The sequence below is a fragment of the Stegostoma tigrinum genome, chromosome 18 (genome assembly GCF_030684315.1).
Source record: "Stegostoma tigrinum isolate sSteTig4 chromosome 18, sSteTig4.hap1, whole genome shotgun sequence".
In the NCBI taxonomy this organism is placed as follows: Eukaryota; Metazoa; Chordata; class Chondrichthyes; order Orectolobiformes; family Stegostomatidae; genus Stegostoma; species Stegostoma tigrinum.
In genome coordinates, this window is record NC_081371.1 from 9,569,509 (window position 1) to 9,592,686 (window position 23,178).

At 45.1% G+C, this 23,178-nt stretch overlaps 1 protein-coding gene across 4 annotated transcripts in view; it reads left to right on the plus strand.

The window, feature by feature from the left end:
- The window catches only part of pdzrn4 (PDZ domain containing ring finger 4), a 529,562-nt gene extending 506,750 nt beyond the window's left edge, over positions 1 to 22,812 (plus strand). For all 4 annotated transcript variants that reach the window (XM_048549360.2, XM_048549357.2, XM_048549358.2 and 1 more), the window contains 5 exons: positions 245 to 346; positions 6,219 to 6,281; positions 11,596 to 11,697; positions 16,581 to 16,697; positions 20,621 to 22,812. In XM_048549360.2, the coding sequence (XP_048405317.1) occupies positions 245 to 346; positions 6,219 to 6,281; positions 11,596 to 11,697; positions 16,581 to 16,697; positions 20,621 to 22,180 (1,944 nt within the window). In that variant the 3' untranslated portion in view covers positions 22,181 to 22,812. The remainder of the gene's footprint in view (positions 1 to 244; positions 347 to 6,218; positions 6,282 to 11,595; positions 11,698 to 16,580; positions 16,698 to 20,620) is intronic.
- Positions 22,813 to 23,178: the final 366 nt, after the last annotated feature.

The following is a 23,178-nucleotide window of genomic DNA, read 5'->3' on the forward strand; positions in this document are numbered from 1 at the left end:
TTAGCGCTGATTGTTGCAAGCATCAAGTACCAGAGGACAGGATTTTTTGGGGGAATGTTCCCAGCGACCAGCTGGGAGAGTGAATGGTTTTCGAGCTGGCCAGGCCAGCTGAATGGGAGGGAGGTGTCTCGGAAGAGTGAAATTTTCGTTGCGTTGGAAACGGGCAAAGCGGGTCAGGGCACAGGGTAAGACAGTGGGGGTTAGAGAAAGAAATTAACAGCCGGTGCTGTGTGTGTTCTTTCAGGAAGTTGAGCTGTGCCGCATCAGCAGCCAGGAGAAACTGGGCCTGACTGTCTGTTACAGAACAGACGATGACGAGGATGACAGTGGCATCTATGTGAGCGAGGTAAGCCCCTATGGAAGGAAGAGCCAGACTTTAGAGGGTTGGCTCTGCGCCAAGCGTTGTCACTTCTAATTGCTGTGGTAAATCGCATCGCCCGGATAATATGATTATTACAGCCTGTTTATTTTAAGCAAATCTTTTAATGGTCGATCTTAATTACTGAACATTGTCAGAGCGAAGGAAAATTAAATGACAAAAATCGTGTGATACTTCCCACAGATGCTGTCTTTTTCCAGCAAAGCTTTCATCAGTCAGGGCTTTAGTTGCCTAATTGAAAGATTGCTGGCAGGGGTGTGGGGAGGAATGTGGGCACTGCGTCCATCGAGAAAATGTTACAATCAGCATATGCGGAAATGTACACTGCTGAGTCCAGCAGTAATAGGTGTAGGGTGTACACTGAGGTGGGCCATAACGGTGGGGATTTTTCTCGCCCTGTCTGTCACGCGCTCTCGGCCATTCTCAATGCAGACACATTGTCGGGAGGGTAACCTGTCTGGTTTCTCAGTTGACAAGGAACTGTTGAGCTGTGCAGTTGAAACTATGCCAGCTGTGCCTGCTGCACCAGAAGTGTCGGCAACTCGTTCCTTCAGCTCAGATCTGACAGCACTGGACAGTTGAAGTGAAAACGCTTCAGTTGGGCTTGTTCCGAAGCATCTGTAATTGCCTGCAGCCTGACATCTGTGCCAAGATTGGTGTGATTTTGGGGAGACTGAGGCACCTGAAATGGAGTAGAAGTAGGGAGTTTGGGAATGGAAGGACACAAGGTTTAGGGCACTTGAATACAACTGAAGAGCGAACCCTGGCAAATGTCAGGTGCTGAACAGCCACTTCCAGCTTCTGCTCCTTAAATGGGTGTAGTGCCATGTTGTTAATTGTTCAGCTACAGTAGGAACAGTATATTGGTGCTGATGGACAGTCATTGTGAGTCCATTAGGTCTCGGGGGCAGCATTGGGTTGACTTGTTTGGCAAGTTCCAGGTAGTGCATTCTGGGTCACTGAGTCCGAAAGTGATTTTCTCCACTCACATTTGGTTCCTTTGGCAAAAACGTTCCCAGAGAAGAAAGGGGCTTGCTTTTTCCGCTCAATGGAAGGGGACAGTGTTTGTGAGAGAGAGCTGAAAGCAGAGGACCGAACAGGTATCCAATAACAGGATGGGACCAACCCGAGTGGACAGGGGGAAGGAAGGGCCGCTTCGGGGGGAGGCCCAGGCAAGTACAGAAGGGAGGTCCTCCTGCCCAGGCCCCACCCTCAGGTTTGTTCCCGGCTGCTGTCTGGCCTGCAGGGTAGAAGGAGCAGTGTTCCTGCCCAAACGTGACCCAGTCCAGTGACATTCTGCTGGATCACCAACCACAGCGTCCTGCTGAAAATTACCTGGCATCGAATTTCTAGCCTGTGGCAGACAGCGTTCTAAAACATAGGCGAAAACAGGCCCGAGAAAGTGTCTTACGAACCACTCCGAAAAGTGCAGAGGCGAACCAGGGCAGAATGATATTCTTAATCTTTTTATTTTTGAAATGATGCTGTATCAAAGCATTCATCAAGCAACATTTGAAGTAATTCTAATGCCAGAATTACTACACAGAATTTATTTCACTGAGGCTGTATCAACTCAAAGCCCAGGGCATCTTTGACCGGATGAGGCATGTCGTTAAGGACATCCTGAAGATAGGAATATCTATAATGCAGAGAAACCAATTCAACAATGTCAATCCTGAAATCACAAAAATGACCAAGTCTGTTTGGTTACAATACATCAAAAGCCCATCACGATGAGAAACTAAAACAGAACATTGCAGAGACTTAGCCTGTTGAAACAAATCTGAAAGGCAGGTGAGCGAAACGAACAAGCGAAGATAGCGATCGCTCCAAGGGTGATAGATAGGGGTGTCCCTTGGTGGCAGGGTCATCACTCAACTCTGCACCACAGTGACTTTGATCGAGGATAATCTGTATCCAAAGCTGTGCACTGTGCAATAACAAGAACAAGTGTCAGACAAGAGCAACCATGAAGCATGATTGTCACAGCTTCATCCGATCACATAAATGCTCGGACCCTTTCATCAAATTCCTCATTAGCTGCTTGTTGTGAATGCATTTGACAGAGAGAAAGCTGTATAAAACATGTCATAATGGAGAAATGCTGCAATTTAAGGTTCAGTCCTTTTGAAGAGCACACATGTCATTGGTCCCTATCCCTGGGATCAGCATTACATCCTATTAATTTAGTCAGGAGTTGCAATTAGACGTTAGGAGTTTTGTCCATACTCTACCTATCTTTGACAGTTAAAACCGAGGTCAGGCCATCATTCATCTCTCCTCGTGCAAAATACGAACTTCTGTATGAGTGTCTCATCTGTTAGATATCACTGTCCACTGGGAAGTCTGGAGCTGAACATTGCACCAATAAGTTTCACTCGATGAGCCACAAAAGCTGTAGATTGCAAAGCAAGGTCTCCCAAAGCACACACCAATGTTTACCATCGAAATAATCATGCACATGTCCAGGAGAAGTTAGAAAAGATGACACCCAGTCAAGAGATGGTGACGAAGGGTGCTGATTACAGTTGAGATTTTGCCAGTCTTTGATTTGTGTCATGACAAAGTCCAGCCCATATCTAAAATCGTGCATACAATACACCCACAAGACGTAAGAAAATATTATTTCAAAGGGGCTGAAATTCAAAGTGAAATGGAATTATTAGCAACGTTACTACACTCGACCCTGTATTGGATAATAAGCCCGGCCAGGTGACTGACCTTTCAGTGAGAGAGCATTTTGGAAACTCCTGATGTTTTAAGATAGTCATGAATAAGGATAAGTCAGGACCAAGCTGGAAGGTACTAAATTGGAAGAGGGCAAATTATGTCAGTCTTAGGCAGGAGCTAGAGAGTGTTAATTGGGAGGAGCTGTTATCAGGCAAGTCCACATTTGGAATCATTTGAAGACCTGCTGAAGAGAGTTCAGGACCAGCATGTTCCAGTCAGGAGCAAGGACAAGATCAGCAAAGCAAGGCATGCTTCGATAATGAGGAAGGTTGCGAATTTAGTCAAAAGGGAAAAGGAAGTAAACATAACATTTTGGAAGCTAAAATTGAACAGGGCCCGCGAGGAATATAAAGAAAGCAGGAAGGTTTTCAAGCAGGGAATTCAGAGAGGAAGGGGCCGTCAAATGACTATGGAAATTCGAGTTAAAAAGAATCCCAAGGCATTCTGTACATACATTAAAAACGAGGATAACTAGGAAGAACGTAAGACCACTCAAGGATACAAGAGGCAACTGGAGGCAGAGGTCAGGGGGCGAGACCCTAAGTGAGTACTCAGTGTTGGTTTCGCCTAGGAGAAGGACATGGAGGACAGTGAGATTGGTACAGAACACTGTAATACACCAGGGCATATTGAGCCAAGAAAGAAGTGGTGTCAGGTCTCTCAAAGAGCATGAAGGGAGGTAAGTCCCGAGGGCTTGATGGTATATCATCCAGGCTATGGAGAGGCGCAAGAGAGGAGAAAGCTGGGGCCTTGACCAAGTCCTTTGTATCCTCGTTAGCCAGTGGAGAGGTCCCGGCGGGCTGTCAAGTAACTGACGTTTTTCCTCTGCTCAAGGGAAACAGGAATAATGCAGCAAACTACAGACCAGTGAGTCTCACATGGATGGCCGGGAAGCTGTTGGACACAATTCTCAGGGAAAGGATTTACACAGATTTGGAAAATCATGGCCTAGTTAGGCACAGTCGGCATGGCTTTGCACAGGGCAGGTCACATCTTAGTACTGCAGTGAATTTTTCAAGGTGGTGACAAAGCTGATTGAGGGTTGGGCAGTGTATGTTGTCTACATCGGTTTTAGTGAGGCTTTCGACAAGGTCCGTCATCATCGGCTCATCAAGAAGCTTAAAGTGCACAGGGTCCATGGTGCCTTGGCCATGTGGATTCAGAATTGGCTTGCCCAGAGAAGGCAGAGGGTTATAGTGGATGGGTGTTTTTCTAGCCGGAGATCTGGATGAGCAGTGTTCCATCGAGTTCTATACTGAGATGTCTGCTATTTGTTTTATATGTATAAATGAATTTGCTGAAAGTATAGATGGATGGGTCACTAAATTTGCAGATGGCAAAATGATCAGGGGAGTTGTTGATATTGTAGGAGGTTGTCAAAGGATACAGCAGGATATTGATCAGTTACAAATACTGGCAGAGAAACAGCAGATGGAGTTTAATCCAGGTACACGTGAGATGCTGCACTTTGGAAGATTAAATGCTAAGGAAAAGTATGCAGTTAATGGCAGGACCCTGAACAGCATTGAAGTACAGAGGGATCTCGGGCTGTACTTCCATAGCTCCCTGAAAGTGGCCACACAAGTAGATAGGTTGGTGAAGAAGGCATTTGGCATGCTTGTCTTTATTGGTAAAGGAATTGAGTACAAGAGTAATGTTGCAGCTTTATGAGATTTTGGTTAGGTCACACTTAGAGTATTGCTTTCAGTTCTGGCTGCCACATTACAGGAAGGATGTGGAGGCTTTGGAGAGGGTGCAGAAGAGGTTTACCAGGATGCTGCCTGGATCAGAGGATATGAGCTACAAGGAGAAGACAGAAAAACTCGGGTCATTTTCTCTGGAGCACCAGAGGCTGAGGGAAGACCTAATAGAAGTCTCTGAAATGATGATTGGGAAGCAGATTCTGACTGTCAATCCTGAGTTGAATTGTTTAAAACCAGTGGGCATGCATTGAAGGTGAGGCGGGAAAGTTCAAAGGGGATGTGAGAGGCAAGTTTTTTTTTAAACAGAGAGTGGTAGGAGTCTGAAACGCACTGCCAGGGGTGGTGGTGGACGCAGATACAATGGGGATATTTAAGGGACTTTTAGATAAGCACACAAAAGTGCAAGGAATGGAGACATAACGGACCAAGGGAAGGCAGATGGATGAGTTTAATTTGGTGTCATTTTCAGCACATTGCTGCGGGCCAAAGGGATTGTTCATGCGCTGTACAGTTCACAACGAGGGCCTGTAGCCCGTCAAAAGTCCGTGCCAATTTCCTCTTTTGTCCCACATCCTCTCTGTTTTCCATCTCTGTCATCCAGATGGTACTAGGCATTTTAAGATCATACTCTAAGACCTGCCAGCACTGTGACCTCTTCAGCTGCGTCTAAGGAACACATCAGAGTCTCTCACATGGTTTGCTCTCGCAGTGGTGGAAAGTGCTGTTTAAGTTTACTCCCAGACCACGCTGCTTCCCTTCTTGAATGGCTCTCGATCGATCCACTTGGTCATCTGGATCCTTTCAGTATGGGTCCCATTATGTGAAAAACATTTCTGGCTTGCAGCTCTTAAATAATCCCCAGGAGAAGAAGCACAATCAGCCCAGGCAGTGTCTACGAATCGCTTTGTAGCATGACTGGCTGAGAGCTTCATATACTGTGGTTTTACTGTGCATTTACTGTTCCCCTCAGGGTCTGGAATGCCTTGCTATATTTTCTGACACCACTGACTTCCAATTCACGTGCAACCGTCCTTGGGGTCATTTGATGCGTCGGTGAAATCAGAATCCATTGACACGTTGAGCGCTTTGGACATTCCTCTACCTGCATGATTTAAGGCATTTGAATTTGGGGTTCCCACATTTACAGTATAGATTCTGAGGGGACAGAGATTACAACTGAGAGATGCTAGATCGAGCTGTACAGGATCAAAATGTTTGGAATCTTTGACTGTCAGCACAGGTGTTCAGCCTTTAGTCCCCACCGCCCCCGCCCCGAGCCTGGTCTGCCATCAGATGAACTCCGATGTGACCTGCGGATTTGCCTGTGATTGCTTGCTGAAGATGGCTGTCTTTAATGGTTTGTCTGTTCCTTTGCCTCATCTTAATTGTTTCCATGATTTCTCCAGGTCGACCCGAACAGCATTGCAGCCAAAGATGGGCGTATCAGAGAGGGCGATCGGATTGTTCAGGTAAGCCTCGGGGGTGTTCCTTGTGAGGGAACCTGCGCAGGGTGAAACTGAGGAAGAAAGGTTGATCATAACGTACGCGAACCGACAAGAAAGAGAGAGAGACAGGTGAGCAGGTGGCTGCCTTTGAGCGTCGTCCCTGAGTACAACTGAATTGAAATGCTGTGTGTGGGTGATAAGCCCACAGTTGCTTTAATTCCATCAGGCTGCCTCCTAGTTTTGCGCATGAAATGTAAGCCCACAGCTGGTGCCAGCAGCTCAGACTGTCATTTCTATAACAGCCATCAGCTGGGACCCTCCTAAATAACATGGACCTGCTGCAAAATGAAATGTTCAAAATAACCAGAAACAGTAGTTTTCTTTATTAGAGCGGTAATCATTGGGTGGTCATTCTTTTATTCACAACACTTTGTGAAATTGGCAACTGTGTCTGTTTGTCTTTTCAAACCAGAAAGTATATATTTTCTCACGCGTACTGACCATCTGATTAGTTTTATTCGTCCAGTTTCTTTCAGAACTTGACAAAGTGTACCTGGAATGAGGTACGTTGTCCCCTGCTATCCTCTGAGGAAGACCCTTTCAAGACCAGAGCATAGTGTAGCTTACGTCAGTGAACCTGGTGGGACACAATATGAACAAGTAACAAAGGGTGAGGAGAACAGTCACAGAATTGAGAAGGATAGAGGCAAAACTAACAAAGTGGCACTTGGTAGGAGAAATTCGACACTGTATTTTGAAATGCGGTATGTTGGAAGGAAAGTAGTAGGATAACGTTCACAAAATGGGGTGATGTCAAGGAGAACCTGGTTGTTGAGTTCGGTTGGCCCGCTGAGCAGGTTTGCTGTTCCGCAGACGTTTCGTTACTGTGCTGGGTAACATCCGCAGTGCAGCCTCTGATGAAGCGTCAGTGTGTTTTCCCGCCTGGTTTTTAAACTCTGGGGTCCATTGCAATGGATTGCCTCACTTCCAGGTTTCCTCCGTAGTGGAATGTATATACAATGGAATGTATACGAGGATGTTACCAAGCACGGTAACGAAACGTCTGAGGAACAACAAACCAGCTCGGCGAGCCAACCAACCTCAACGCCCACAACCTGAGTTACAGATCTACTCCAAAACCTTAAAGAGAATCCGCAGCCTCACGTAGAGCAGTGTGTGAAGCCGGTAGAATTAGTCGATGAAGGTGTTGAGAAGATGTGCCATCCTGAGTGCTCTTTGTCACAGTGTAAGTGTATATGGGTGCTTGGAGGTTATACTAACATCGGTGCTGACTAGGCATTGACAAAAGATGTGAAGATCTTTGAAGGTGCTGAGCACTTGTACTGATGTGACAAATGGGATGAGAGAATTTGGTTCAGCGAAGATGCTGTTATCCTCAAGTATTATCCTTCGATGTGTCACAACATATTTGGGAAAGTGAAGTGATCACTGAGCCCCACTACTTTGGGATCGCAGCAAAAGTTAAGGATTCTATCTAAACCCGTCTATTTCCTGAATGACCTGTGTGATGGAATCACATTGACAGAAACTGCTCATTTGTGATGCCACAACTCTCAAGCAGGTGGGAGTTATCAGAAATAAGTTCATTTTAATTCCACGTAAAGAACAATAAACTATCACCTTAAAGCTTTACCAGTTACAAGTCTAACCCCGTTTTATAACATGTCCTGTGTTCACAGGCACAGATGAACCAGGAGAAACAGAAATGTATTTTTGAGTACAGTAAGAAATAAAGTAGCAAAACGCACTAGAAAAGTGCAGTCGACAGGATTCATTGAGATGTTCCTTTGGCTTGCAAGGAGTTTCTATTCTTCAGCCACCTCTCTTCGTGATCTTTCATTTCTTTGCAGGAGGCACAGGACGACTGGTACAACAACTGCAAAGTCTCTGTGAACATCATAGGATAAAGATGAAAGTAGCAAAAGTATCAGTGGGTTGTCATAATGTGGGGTGCGATACCTTGAAACAGGTGTGCTTGCTTTCAAAAAATTCATAGCCATGCATAGTTGAAATCGCAAAACTCCGTGAAGAGTGCAAAAGAGGAGTAGGTGTTTCAAACAGGCAAGACATAGTGTGTGTCTGCTGTTGTAAGGTGTATGCAGTGCAGTTGTACATTTGAATGGATGAAGACCTTGAAATGGTGCCACCAAGGTGTGTGAAGGGTAAAGTGGTTTTGATAGGGTAGATGCGGAAGAGTTTTTTTTTCTTCTGTGGTGGGGAAATTCAGGGCAAAGTTGACCAAACCTCAGATTATAGTTGAGACTTCCAGGAAAGGGGAGATGCTTTCCCACATATATGACAGTGGAGCTGTGGAAATCTCACTCCAGCTGCAAATGCAAAAGGTGTGGATCGTCGAAATGAAAGAGCAAGGGACAAGTTGTCGTTTGCTGCCGTTAATGAAAGTTCTTCAAAGGTGGCAAAATATTCTCGAGGTGCAGACATGTCATAATGTAATTAGATGGCAGGTTCGGATTAAAGGTCAAGTTGCATACTAGCGCTGCTAATGTTATTGAAATAAATGTGTAATGACTTCTCAGTATCGCACATCATTGGAGTCTGAGTATTGAAGCTGCTCATTTGTTGGAATGAATAAGTTGTTAAAAAGTCACTAGCAATTTCTATCTGGTATTTAGGGATCAAGTAGTAATGTCATTGGGAATGTCAGTGATACAAGGAGAGATATGGGCAAATTCAAGGAGGTAACATCTTGCGGCTGATATTATAAGCTTAGATTTTTTAATTCATTTCTAGGGTTGTGGATATCACTGGCCAGTTTGGTATTTGTTGAGCATCTGAGATGATGTCAGAAACAGTGAAAGTTGTTAGCTTGACAGTAGAGGGTGTGTGGATGTCGTCTACTGTGTTTTGTTGACACAGACAGAGAGGCCGGTGGATGGTGTAAATCAGAAAGAAAAACAGAACTCGATCAGACAGATGACCAGATTTGGCAGCATCTGTACAGAGGTTTCAGAATTAATGTTTTGGATCAAGCGACAGCTCCACGGTTCTGAGGAAGGGTCACTGAACTCGAATCATTGAGTCTGTTCTCTCTGCACAGATGATGCCAGAACTGCTGAACTTTTAGAGCAATTTCTATGTTTGTGTTTTGTCGATGTTCATCTTTCACCTAGATGATTGATAGTTTTATTTTGCTGGGTTTCTCAGAAATTGTTGTATCTTTTTGCCATGTTTGCATCCTTGCAGCTCCTTTGCTATTTGTCTGTTGTCTGCATCCTTTTTCAGCCGTCAAATGTGACTGACCTCTTGGTGCTCCACAGCCACGTTCTCTTGGTTATCATCAATTGACTGTCATTGTCCAAGAGCTTTGTTGAAAAGTTTCCTGGTAATTTCAAACTACTCCATTGCCATGTTTAAAACGTTGTTCAGCCAAAATGCTCAGATCCCTGCATTTGTCCAAATGCAGCCTCTGTTCATCCTTGCATTACATCAGTGAGCTATAGATGGCCGATCTTTCGTCTGTTCATCAAGGCTTCAGTCCATGAAATTCCCTTTGTAAATGTATATCCTTTCTTTATTCATGTGTGCATCTGTAACAAAGTCAGCAGTTGGTCTAATGTCTGTTTCTGTTGTTGAGTGTGATATTTTGTCTGAGAGCCTTCCTCCCAACTGGCTGGGTAAGTGTGACTACATGAGAGGAAGTTTATAAATGGAATTTGTCAGTGTGTGTTTTAGAGAACCATCACAGACAAAGTGAGTGTGCAATTTTTGAAATGACGATCCTGGACTCTTCTGGAACTGTGAAATCCACCATGATATTTGTGTGAGAGAGTGATCTTCTATGGATCTGGTGGATTGTTCACTAGTGCCTTGTGTCTTTGTGAGAGTGACATGACCTCACAGGGTGTTGAAATCTGAGACTGATTTTGAAAGTCCTCAATGTTAATGGGAAGCCAGACCACAGTTTGATTTTAGCCTGAGATTCCATTGCTTATTGACACTTAGCTGGAGTTGGAGGTTTGCACTTGGCAGGTGAATCAGTGTCTCAACCCATCGTGTCAGTGTAGTCGTGGTCACATCTTAGCTTGAGCATTATCATAGCTTTTGATTTGCCTCTTACGTACTCGATCCGAGGTGGGTGAGCTCATTTGGTTACTCGGTGAGTGGAAATGTGAAGAATGCCCAAAAGTATACCATTCCAGTGTTGGCGAAGGATTAGTTTTACCTTCTTACTATTTGCACAAGTTATTGGATAATATAGTGATGCGCACAATATCTGACCTGGTCAAGAAGTAAAAAGTTTAATTGTCGTGTCAAGTCCGAAATGAAACTATAGCCTCCTTTTTGTGGACACTTAGGAGGTTATTTGTTTTAAGGTGGTCGCACATGTAGGGCAGTTAATTGTGTGAAATGGGCAGAGCATAAGGAAAAAGAATTAGTGCCAACTGTGTGATGTGCAGTCAGGTGTTTTGGAGATTCAAGGGCCACTTTGGGTGTGGGACAAGGTTCTTTGTTGATTTTGATCGTATTTCAACCTGCCGTTAGTGAAACTGAAGGAGTATGTGGAAATGTGTCTTCTTTTGTTCCACGGGGGAATAGGAAGACGGTCCATGAACTGCTCTGGCGGATGTGATGCGTTGAAGAAATTCCATTGCACCATTTTCGTCGTTAGTGGTATTCCAAAGTAAAAAGACATTAGCATTCGTGAGGTAAGCTGCTCAGTCTTTGGGTGAATTCTGCTTTGAAAAGGTTTGTGATTTTCAGATTTTAGTTGAGAGATTGTTTCTGCCAGGGCAGTGATAAGCCGCAGTCATGAGTCGATGTCTTTGTGGAAATGATGTTTATGTGTTGTAACCCAAAGGAGGATATTTTGGTTTGGGTCTGAGCGGCGTAAAGCAGTCATGGGCCCAGCAGGAATGCAGCTGATTTTGCTTGACCATGCAGCATGATGTTTCATGGATTCCTCCCTTCCCATCTGATGCCAACTGCAGCACTGTATTCTGTGAGGGGCACTTCCATTATCTCTAAAGGGAGCGAAGGTGAATGCCACATGTCACATATCACTGAATGGAGTTAGCGGATGTTTGTTGGTCAGTGGAACACATTATTGGGCATTGATGAACATAATAAGGCTTCTTGTGACACGAAAGTTCCTTTGTCCATCCATAACATGTTATGCAGTGAGTTCCCTAATTGATTGGCGAATGTCGCTTTGGACCCAAAGTGGAGTGTTCTATGCGGAAAGCCACGTGAATTCTTAGCCGAGATGAGTTGTGATTTGTATTTCCTAACGTTAAGTGTTGACGGTGTGGAAGCAACAGCTGCCTTTTTGCCTTGACCACCTGTTTGTTTCTCGCAGATAAATGGGAAGGACGTTCAAGATCGGGAGGAGGCCGTGGCTTTACTGTCCAGCGAGGAAAGCAGGAACATTCTGTTGCTGGTCGCCAGACCAGAGATTCAGGCAAGTATCGCATCCCGAACAAATTAGTTTTCGACCTGGATAAAGTCTTTCGGATGTCAGAGCAGTCATCAAGAGTTTCCCGATGAAAGGCATCCTTCGCGTTTGACGTTTGAGTGAACACAGCAGGTCGTTATCATACTGTGAGCTATCGGTGACAGCCTTCAGTTAACTGGGCAGAATAACGTGTGTTCCAGCCTAGTGTCAGCAGTGAGGTAGACTTTTGAGGCGTGACATTCAGCACTGCCTTTGTATGCAAGAGTTATAGCTGGGGGAAAGGCAATTACGATGAGATTAGGCAAGATTTGGGGAGCATAGAATGGGGAAGGAAACTGCAGGGGATGGGCACATTAGAAATGTGGAGCTTATTCAAGGAAAAGCTCCTGTGTGTCCTAGATAAGTATGTACCTGTCAGGCAGGGAGGAAGCTGTAGAGCACGGGAGCCGTGGTTTACGAAGGAGGTGGAATCTCTGGTCAAGAGGAAGAACAAGGCTTATGTTAGGATGAGATGTGAAGGCTCAGTCAGGGCACTTGAGGGCTACAAGGTAGCCCGGAAAGACCTGAAGAGAGAGCTCAGAAGAGCCAGGAGGAGACATGAGAAGTTGTTGGCGGATAGGATCAGGGTAAACCCTAAGGCTTTCTATAGGTGTTTAAGGAATAAAAGAATGACGAAACTAAGATTAGGCCCAATCAAGGATAGTAGTGGTAAGTGGTAAGTTGTGTATGGAGTCAGATGAGATAGGGGAAGCACAAAATGAATATTTTTCAACAGTATTCACTCTAGAAAACAACAATGTTGTCGAGGAGAATACTGAGATACACGCTACTAGACTAGGTGGGATTGAGGTTCACACAGAAGAGGTATTAGAAATCCTTCAGAAGGTGAAGATAGATAATTCCCCTGGGCCGGATGGGATTTATCTTCAGATCCTCTGGGAAGCCAGGGAGGAGATTGCCGCGCCTTTGGCATTGATCTTTAACTCGTCATTGTCTACAGGAATAGTGCCAGATGACTGGACGATAGCAAATGTGGTTCCCCTGTTCAAGAAGGGGAGTAGAGACAACCCTGGTAATTATAGACCAGTGTGTCTTACCTCAGCTGTTGGTAAAGTGTTGGCAAAGGTTATAAGGGATAGGATTTATAATCATCTAGAAAAGAATAAATTGATTAGGGATAGTCAGCACGGTTTTGTGAAGGGAAGGCTGTGCCTCACAAACCTTATTGAGTTCTTTGAGAAGGTGACCAAACAGGTAGATGAAAGTAAACCGGTTGATGTGGTGTATATGAATTTCAGCAAGGCGTTCGATAATGTTCCCCACAATAGGCTATTGTACAAAATGCGGAGGAATGGAATTGTGGGAGATATAGCAGTTTGGATCGGAAATTGGCTTGCTGAAAGAAGACAGAGGGTGGTAGTTGATGGGAAATGTTCATCCTGGAGACCAGTTACTAGTGGTGTACCACAAGGGTCGGTGTTGGGTCCACTGCTGTTTGTCATTTTTATAAATGACCTGGATGAGGGCGTAGAAGGAAGAGTTAGTAAATTTGCAGACGACACTAAGGTCGGTGGAGTTGTGGATAGTGACGAAGGATGCTGTAGGTTGTAGAGAGACATAGATAAGCTGCAGAGCTGGGCTGAGAGGTGGCAAATGGAGTTTAATGCAGACAAGTGTGAGGTGATGCACTTTGGTAGGAGTAACCAGAAGGCAAAGTACAGGGCTAATGGTAAGATTCTTAGCAGTGTAGATGAGCAGAGAGATCTCGGTGTCCATGTACACGGATCCTTGAAAGTTGCCACCCAGGTTGACAGGGCTGTTAAGAAGGCATACAATGTTTTAGCTTTTATTAATAGAGGGATCGAGTTCCGGAACCAAGAGGTTATGGTGAAGCTGTACAAAACTCTGGTGCGGCCGCACTTAGAGTATTGTGTACAGTTCTGGTCACCGCATTATGAGAAGGATGTGGAAGCTTTGGAAAGGGAGCAGAGGAGATTTACTAGGATGTTGCCTGGTATGGAGGGAAGGTCTTACGAGGAAAGACTGAGGGACTTGAGGCTGTTTTCATTAGAGAGAAGAAGGTTGAGAGGTGACTTAATTGAAACATATAAAATAATCAGAGGGTTAGATAGGGTGGATAGGGAGAGCCTTTCTCCTAGGATGGTGACGGCGAGCACGAGGGGGCATAGCTTTAAATTGAGGGGTGAAAGATATAGGACAGATGTCAGAGGTAGTTTCTTTACTTAGAGAGTAGTAAGGGAATGGAACGCTTTGCCTGCAACCGTAGTAGATTCGCCATCTTTAGGTACATTTAAGTTGTCATTGGACAAGCATATGGACGTACATGGAATAGTGTAGGTTAGATGGACTTGAAATCGGTATGACAGGTCGGCACAACATCGAGGGCTGAAGGGCCTGTACTGTGCTGTAATGTTCTATGTTCTATGTGTCCGCTTGGACTACCTGCTCACAAGCTGACAGTGCACCACAGAGACTGAACTGGTACTAATGCATGAACCCAGGCTTTTTGACAGATTGGGTGCTTTCTTTTGAAGTCCATAGCCAGTGTGGACAGTAGGAATCAGGGCGATGCCCAAAGTTTCTCGGAGGCTCCCTTTCCATGCGGTCGAGGCTTTGGGGTCTGTCAAATTCTCGTCAACGTGATGAATCTATTAGCAGTTTGAAAGACAGTTGGAGCAACATGAAGAAGTGGTGAAATCTGCAGTGATTACCAATTGGTGTTGTTCATGTCAAAATGAAAGTGACAGAATACATCCTCATTGAGCATATGTAGTTCACTGAGATATTGTGACAGTTCAGTGGTGCATGTATCAAATGCAGATGTTTTCGTTTTTTAGATATGAGGATGCCATGGCTCTAAATGAGTCCCTTATTTGTCTGAGTTGGTACAGTAGAATGAAGTCCAGTGCTCGGGTATGGTGGGTTCTGCTGGGATTCACAACGATGAGATAGAATGTTGGACATCAAACTAAGTGCATCCTTTCATTTGAACATCTGCACGTTGCTGATGCAATGTCTAAAGTTTCAGAAAGTGGCATTGTGCAAATCTGGAGCATGTTTATGGGAAAGTTGTTTGAACACATTGTGGAAGGAATAGCCGTGTTTACATCTCAATATAAGGTGAGCCTGACAGTTGTACTTGATTGTGTGGGACTGAGGGGTCTCCTTGAAGGAGTGGTTACAGATGTGACAGGTGTGGGTCTCCAAGAAACACCAATGTTTCTTTGTGTGATGCATACAATTGTGGAGTTGATTTAATTGGTGTTTCACATGCGTGTTTAGTGTACCATATGCGTGGTAAGTTGAGCGGTCACCTCTATGCAATAGCATTGTCCGTAATTGTGGCCATAGCTTGTTCTGTATTTTCTGGACAGTATGTTGTTAGAGGTTTAGAGTCTGTTTGTCTGGTAATGTGTTTGTTTTTCTGTGGCGCTGTGGAGTGATTGTGTGTGCATGCGGTTATTGAAGAAGTCATCAGACATTTGCAGTTGAATTGTTTTGTGCATTTCGGTTCAGATAGCTTCCCCTTGGCTAGGAATACAAGTGGGTTAATTTGCTCCCTGTTTCTGTTTCATCATTCTGTAGTTTTCGTGGCCATTTGACAGATTTGTCTTCAAATCTGCTTTGGTGTTGTGTAGTCTTCACATTCAGATGTAACTGTTGTTTGCGATGTCTGGCTGTGTAGTCTATGGAGTCTTCATATTAATAGCAGAAGGGTGTAACAGCACAAGAGAGGGGAATGAGGTGATTTAGTGAAATGGTGTGTGGTTTCGAGGAGAGTATCGGGGTTTGGATTTTCTTTTGCTTGAGAAGGTTGATGGGGATAAGATTCAGGTGTATCAGGTTGTGATGGGTAGGTACAGCAGCTGTTTGTCTCATAGAATTCCCTGGAAACAGGCCCCTTTGGCTCAACAAGTCCACAGTGAACCTCAGAGCCACCCATCCGCCTATAACCCACCTAATCTACACATCCCTGAACACTACGGGTAATCTTTGGACTGTAGTAGGAAACCCACGCAGACGGTCGCCCAAGGCTGGAATCGAACCCAGGTCCCTGGTGCTGTGAGGCAGCAGTGCGAACCACTGTGATAGCGTGCTGCCCTCAGTTGTGTCTGTTGTGGGGTTGGGGGGAAGGTGTGCTGGTGTACATCCTGACAGTGTCAGACACATGTTGTTGATGAGGATGAGATGAAAAAGCTTTTGGTTTGGAGAACGGCACTGGAAATGGTGTCAATCTCAAGAAAGATTGGGTGGAGCAGTTGAGGCATTGTTTGATGTTGGACTTTTCCACAAAACTGGACCGTGCGTTGATTGATCGGTAGGTTGTCATTTGTGCAGTTTGGACGGGCTAGAGTGGTGACATTTGCCTTGTTTTGTGATGTATATCAGTTAGATCACAGCGGTCATGAATGTGTAGGAGGTGTGGGTGTTGTGTTACTCTATGTTCTCGAGGGAGAATGCTGTGTTTACCAGTGGAGGCGTGGTGTTAGGTGTTTTCCTGGTGGGTACTTGTGTTTGTAGTGGGTTGTATGCATGTCCGGCTTTGTTATTGGTAGATATGTGTGTGGTATCGCTGTGAAGTGAATGATTAGTGTGTTGTGTGTAGCATTGTAGAAGGAAGTTCTGAGGTGTTGTTTGTGTGGATAGTAGTGCTGTTTGCAGTTTTCACGTTGCTCCTGGGCTGAGGTAGGATATAGAGCCAAGAATTAATCTGTGTTCCTTCTGTGCACGTAAATATGTGAGATTTGCATTTTTTTTGTTCCAAGTGTTGTGTGTGTCAATTGGTTGATGTGTGTGTTAGACCGTATGCAGGGTGTTGCAGTGTGACCCTCGTCCCCCTTTTTGTAACATCCTGTCTTTTCTGCCAGTTGGACGAAGGATGGCTTGACGATGACCGCAATGAATTTCTTGATGAGCTTCATATGGATATGTTGGAACAGCAACACAATCAGGCAATGCAGTACACAGCTACCACTCTTGAGCAGGTAAGATTCATCACAGCTTAGCATTTATGCATGCCACCAACAAACATTTGTACAACGTGACATTCACTTTAGCAACACTGTGCCCTGCAGGACGTTTATTAAGGAAAAAGCAGTTGATTCTAGCAGCCTTGCATCAAAGAAGAAAGTCCGTGCACTCCTTCCATGTTTATGCTTTTCAGTCAGGACTTATCCAGTTTGTTTTTATCAACTTCACTCCAGAGATAGAGCGCGTCTTGTTTCCATGCTGTGAGCATGATTTGTGGAGCAGATAGAACCCTTTCAGCCCAGTGTCCAAAGTGGTTCTGGGAAAGCAACCCCACCATACTAACTAGAGTCACCACATTCTGTACAAATAATCCATACTTCAATCCATCACTCGAGGCGTCAGATTGAAACATGGATATTTGCATTTGTTGCACCAGGCCCCTTTGAATTCTGAAGAGGACAGTCAGTCAATCTGTTAGAAGTAAACCTCAACAGTACAATTCCTGATATCCAGCTTGAGGCTGCCCCACTTAATTCCAGACAAGAATTAGCAATGACTCACCAGCAAAATTTCGATTTAAACTTTGGCATCTGACACATTGGAGTGTTCAAGCGAGGAATGGACTCAGAGGCAGATCACACACCTCCAGTCAGCTACTGTAATCCCCCGTACGGCAACTGACAAACACATTTAGTTCATGCATCCCCTGTTGGTCCTGTTATTCTGATTGGTGCCACACCTGACCACAATGAGAGTCAACCAGAAAACTAGAAGACTGAAGTCCATTACTATTCTGATCTCCCACCAAATTCCAATGGTCTCACTAACTGGCACTGACTGGATTTATCCAACTGGAAATGATCCTGATTTGAACTGTGCACTGATGAAGTTCCCATAATCACTTGAAACCATTGACTTACCTGATTATTACCCAAGCATTCTGATTGCTGTGCTCCACAATGAAGTACAACAGTGACAGGTGCCACTATCATAGAGCCAACTGAGTTAGTCTGAAACAGTGTGTTTAATCTCAGGTTGGCATTTATCTCACTCCAAAGAAAGCTGCAGCCTTGACCTACATTCACACTGAGCAGATTGCTGAACGGTGGCCCATGCATTTTGCCATGCAAGTTAAACACAAGCATTCTGTGTTGATATCAGGTTGTCCTATCTTGCTAAAAAGTATCACATTGGCAGCAAAGAGATATTTGCAGGTACCTTCTATTGCAACATACAAGCCATGAGCCAAGTCCCATCCTACAGCCAAATGCTGTCAATGTTCTGAGATAGTGGGAACTGCAGAAGCCGGAGAATCCGAGATAATAAGGTATGGAGCTGGATGAACACAGCAGGCCAAGCAGTTTCGGGCCTAAACCTTTTCTGATGAAGGGTCTAAGCACGAAACGTCAGCTTTCCTGCTCCTAAGATGCTGCTTGGCCTGCTGTGTTCATCCAGCTCCACACCTTGTTATCTCTACTGTCAGTGTTCTGACTGAATTCACATTAATTAATCCTAAAGAGGATAAGGATTATTAACCACTGAACGAGAAGGGCATTAATCATTGAAATAAAATATTGCAACTTTGACACGCACACAAGGACTGATGGACGATGATCAAATCATACCATTCAGTGCACTCCATCATTGCCTCTTCCAGTGCGAGAGAGGCTCTTGATCTCATTGTACCTGTGCTGCAAAGGTCTAACCAATCCTCCATCCTTCAACTTTCCGTCCGTTCCCCTTGGAAAGTTATTCTGTATCCTGCTTTCACCACGCATCCAGATTACAATAACGATTCACATTTGCCGATGACCTTACATTTCAGGCCACTGCTCTCCTTAGTTAGTTACTGTAATTAAAACATTTCCACAGCTGTTTCACCTTCACTAAATCTCCCCTTCACCTGCTCTTCTGTAAAAGGAAAGCCATCCCAATTTTGTGTCCTAATGAAGAGTCAACGCACCCAAAACATATTACTCAGTTTTTTCCTCTCCCGTCTTCACTTAACCGAAGCCCCTCACCACAAGTTCCTTCGCACTCGATCTCTGCTGCATTTACATTATTTTGCCCTACAAGTCTTCGTTCCCATTCCATAAGATACTGGGCCTGGAGTGACAAATTACGTTATCGATGCAAGCACTGTTATGAATTAGGAGAGGCACACGTCGATTATCCTGCAGTTTCATTAGTCATTCCTAGTCTGCCACTCGCTAGTGAACACTTATGCACAAGCACCACAAGATTTCTGTCCTGCACCCTTAAATTTTTAAAGGAAACAGTAAAGGTTTACTCATTTTTCCATTTATTCTGCCTCCTTCATCCTTCCATTGGAAAAATTCCAGCTGCCAAATATTTGCATTTCACCTGTCTATCTTTACCCTCTTCAGGTCTACTCTGATCCTCATTGTTAAAATTCATCCAGAGATTGCTTTCACAGCTAAGTAGATAAAGCCACATAGCCATTCTCAGGTGACGAATTTAATCTATGACATTTCAATCTTACCATTGAAATGTTTCCACTTGCAGCAGGGTCACTTATCAGGAGACAGACATACGATCATCAAAAGGATCTTACAGTCAGATAGAGGAATGGGCAGGTCCAGCATTAACTGTGAATGGCATGAGGGTTCTTCTAGCTGTGATTAAACACTACTGATGCAAATACTGTTGAGGTTGCTGCATCAAGGAAATATGGTATGTGAGCAAAATGCTTAAATTAGTACATTTAGCCAAGAACTTGAACAATTGGTTCCCTCTTGGACCATAAGATGTTAGAGTAGATGTCAGTATTTTGCCCTATAAGTCTTTGTTACCATTCCATAAGATACTGGCACATTTGATCATCTCAACTTTCAATGTAAGTAAGGACCCAGCCTGAACAGCCCGTTGCAGTAAAGAATTCTCACCCTCTGAGGGAAAGGATTCCACTTTAATTGATCTTTAATGCCCTCTGCTCCTCGACTGTCCCACAAGGGACCACTGTCTGTGCATCGACCCTCTGGCACCCACCTAGTTACATCTTCTCTGGAAAGGAAACACTCATTCCACTCCACTTTTCGGTTGGATATTTAAGCTAGTAAATTACCTCTAACCCCTGTGTTCTTGTGGTGTAACCTCCTGTGCCCTGCATCTCATTCTTCTGAATTCCACCAAGTTGAAACCTAACTTATTCAAAAGAAAATCACTCCACACCTGTGATCACCCTTGTGAACCTATCTTTCCTTAAACAGGGGGCCTTACAATGTTCACAGCATTCTAGATGCACTCCAATTACTGCCTTGTTTAGCTTTAGCAAGACTGATTCTGTTTCCATACTGCATTCAATTTGCCTTCCATTTTTCCCATTGGACCTAGATGCTGACATAGGGATTTAGGAGTCTGTGCGTGTTAATCACAATGTGTTGCAGTCTTTCCCCACATAAAATAATATCCCAATCTTCTATTTTTATGTCAAGATGCATAACTTCATTTTTGCACATTACATTCTCTTTGCAAACGTCTTTTAGAGCCCAGTTTTTCCTTTAAATGTTACTGGTGTCCCTTTAGCCTTTCTACACCATTGATCACATCAAGTGATGATTTGTTTGGGTTGAGGGTGGTGGAAATGATTTTCAACACTTAAACATAGCGAGTTTTGAGAAGATTTGTAGCTCAGGTTGAGGTTCTGGATGTGAGTTTGCTCGCTGAGCTGGAAGGTTAGTTTTCAGACCATCTCTCATCATTCTAGGTATCAGTGAGCCTCCGATGAAGCGGGACATAACACCAGCGCTTCATCGGAGGCTCACTGATGATGTTACCTAGAATGGTGACGAAACGTCTGAAAACTAACCTTCCAGCTCAGCGAGCAAACTCGCATCCAGACACTTAAACATGTTTTGCTGATCCAGGCAAGTGGATATTCTGTGTCTGAACTAGCTTGTTTTCCATCAAAACACAGAAAAAACACGAAGAAGACGGTGGGACAACTGACACCGCGACTACTTCTTCGAACAACCACGAGAAGGACAGTGGGCTCGGCCGCACAGACGACAGCATGAGGAACGACGAGAGTTCAGAGCAAGAGATCCTCTGCGAGGAGCAGAACAGCGCCTTGCTGCAAAGCCAGGGGGACCTGGGTTACAGCCAGGACACCCTGGGCAGCAGCGAGCTTCAGTGCAACGAGAGCTTCGTCTCGGGGGAGTACAACGACTCGGATTTTGTGGGCACCCAGGACGAAGAATGCGAGCGGTTCAAGGAGCTCCTGGAGCTCAAGTGCAAGATGAGCAACCGCAGCCAATTTGACCTGTACTACTCCACCAGCACGATCCAGTGCGGCCGGAGGCAGCAAGAGGTGGTGGACCGAGAGCTGGAGATGCTCAATGAGGAGCTGAGGAATATCGAGCTGGAGTGCCAGAACATCATGCAGGCCCACCAGCTGCAGACAGTGAGGGAGGAATACGGTGATGTGTGGTCAATCCACGGCAGTGGATTCGGGAACTACAACACCAGCATCGACACGCCCAGGGGCAAGAAGCTGGCCGACATCATGGAGCACCCGGAGAAGTCGGACAAGGACAGCTCGAGCGCCTACAACACAGCAGAAAGCTGCCGCAGCACCCCCCTGACCGTGGACCGCTCGCCCGACGGCTCGCTACAGCGCATCGTCAGCATCACCAACAGGAGGAACCTGAGGAGCTCTCTCGAAGCCGCCCAGGCTGTGGCCGCTCTGCCCTCTCCTTCGTCCCCCAGGCGGATCGGCGCCGACGCCGCCAGCCCCGCGGTCAGCAGCTCCTCGGAGACGCCGGAAACGGCTGTGCCCGGTGACGACACCGAGCACGTGACGGAGGGGAGCAGATCCGGCGAGGGGGGCGAGCACGTGCCCTACCTGTCAGCCTATCACAGCTCACCCTACCGCCACGTCAACATCCCCGCGCATGCGCGACACTACCAGAGCTACATGCAGCTCATCCAGCAGAAGTCGGCGGTGGAGTACGCCAATAGCCAGCTGAGCCTGGTGAGCATGTGCAAGGACGCTCACCACAAGGCCGGCGCCGGCGACTCCAAGGCCGAGTGGAAGGTCAAGATCCGCAGCGACGGCACCCGCTACATCACCAAGCGCCCGGTGCGCGACCGCTTGCTCAAGGAGCGTGCCCTGAAGATCAAGGAGGAGCGCTGCGGCATGACCACCGACGACGACGCCGTGAGCGAGATGAAGACGGGCCGCTACTGGAGTAAGGAGGAGCGCAAGCAGCACGTCGTGCGGGCCAAGGAGCAGCGGCGACGCAGGGAGTTCATGATGCGCAGCCGCCTGGAGTGCCTCAGGGAGAACCCCCAGAGTGGCACAGAGGGCAAAAAGGAGGTCAACATTATCGAACTGAGCCACAGAAAAATGATGAGAAAGCGCAACAAGAAGATCTTCGACAACTGGATGACAATCCAAGAACTCATGACACATGGTGCCAAGTCCCCAGATGGCACAAGAATCTACAATTCCTTCCTGTCGGTTACTACTGTTTGAAAGGGACTTCTATTTTTCAAAAAAAAACAAAATATAAAAAGAACGCTACCGATTTGTGGTAGAATACAATTGCCTCGTTAAATGTGGCATGTCAATTTCTTACCCCGAGAACTGCTTCTAATCTGATTACGGTTTTTACAAGCAGTTACTTATCACTTTTACAACATGTATTACAGTTTTGTGGTACCTTTGTCTGTAGGTTACAACTTCTTGTCATCCTCCCCATGATCTTCAGTCCTGTTATTTGTAAAACAGAGCCATATTTCATATGATATTATGCCCATGTAAGTCAAGTCTGACTTTATTACAAGTCCATTAATCATTACCCAGGTTTCTTTTTGTAATGTATGTTTATGTTATTAAAACTATAAATTTTAATGCCAAATTCCAATAGCTTTGCATACTTGTCCACATGCATTGCAATGCTAGCATTTACATAACTTTACTTTCTCTGCTGCCAAGTGGAGCATAAACTTAACATCCAGGCTTTTAACTTTCACATTTGTTCAGCCATGTATTTGTACAATGAGACTGTAAATTAAAAGTGTAATGTCCAAGTAAAGTGTAGGTGGATGAGTGACTCGTACTCTAGCGGAATCGATGCTGTAGTCAGGTAAATGTGATTATTGTGAAGATGAAAAATAAATTATTGCTTATATTTGAAGAAACAAAGACTGCAGAGTAAACATTGTGAAATCTTTTCCTGCACTCATCACCAACTATCTGTCTGCTGACATTGAACAGCTTAACTAGCCTCAAGAGAACTGTTACTTTAAAGACTGTCTGCGATCGATAGTGGCTCTATTACATTTTAGCATTCAATTTTTCAGAGGTGACATGCTTTTTTTTTTCTTGCTAATGCCCAGGTGGTGGGTTTTAATCACCAATCAGACCCATATATGCAATTCATCTTTGCCACTGGAACAAGACCAGTGTGTACAACAGATCTTCTACGCAGAGAAAGGAAATGCACTTAGCTCAGGTGGAAGCGAGCCACC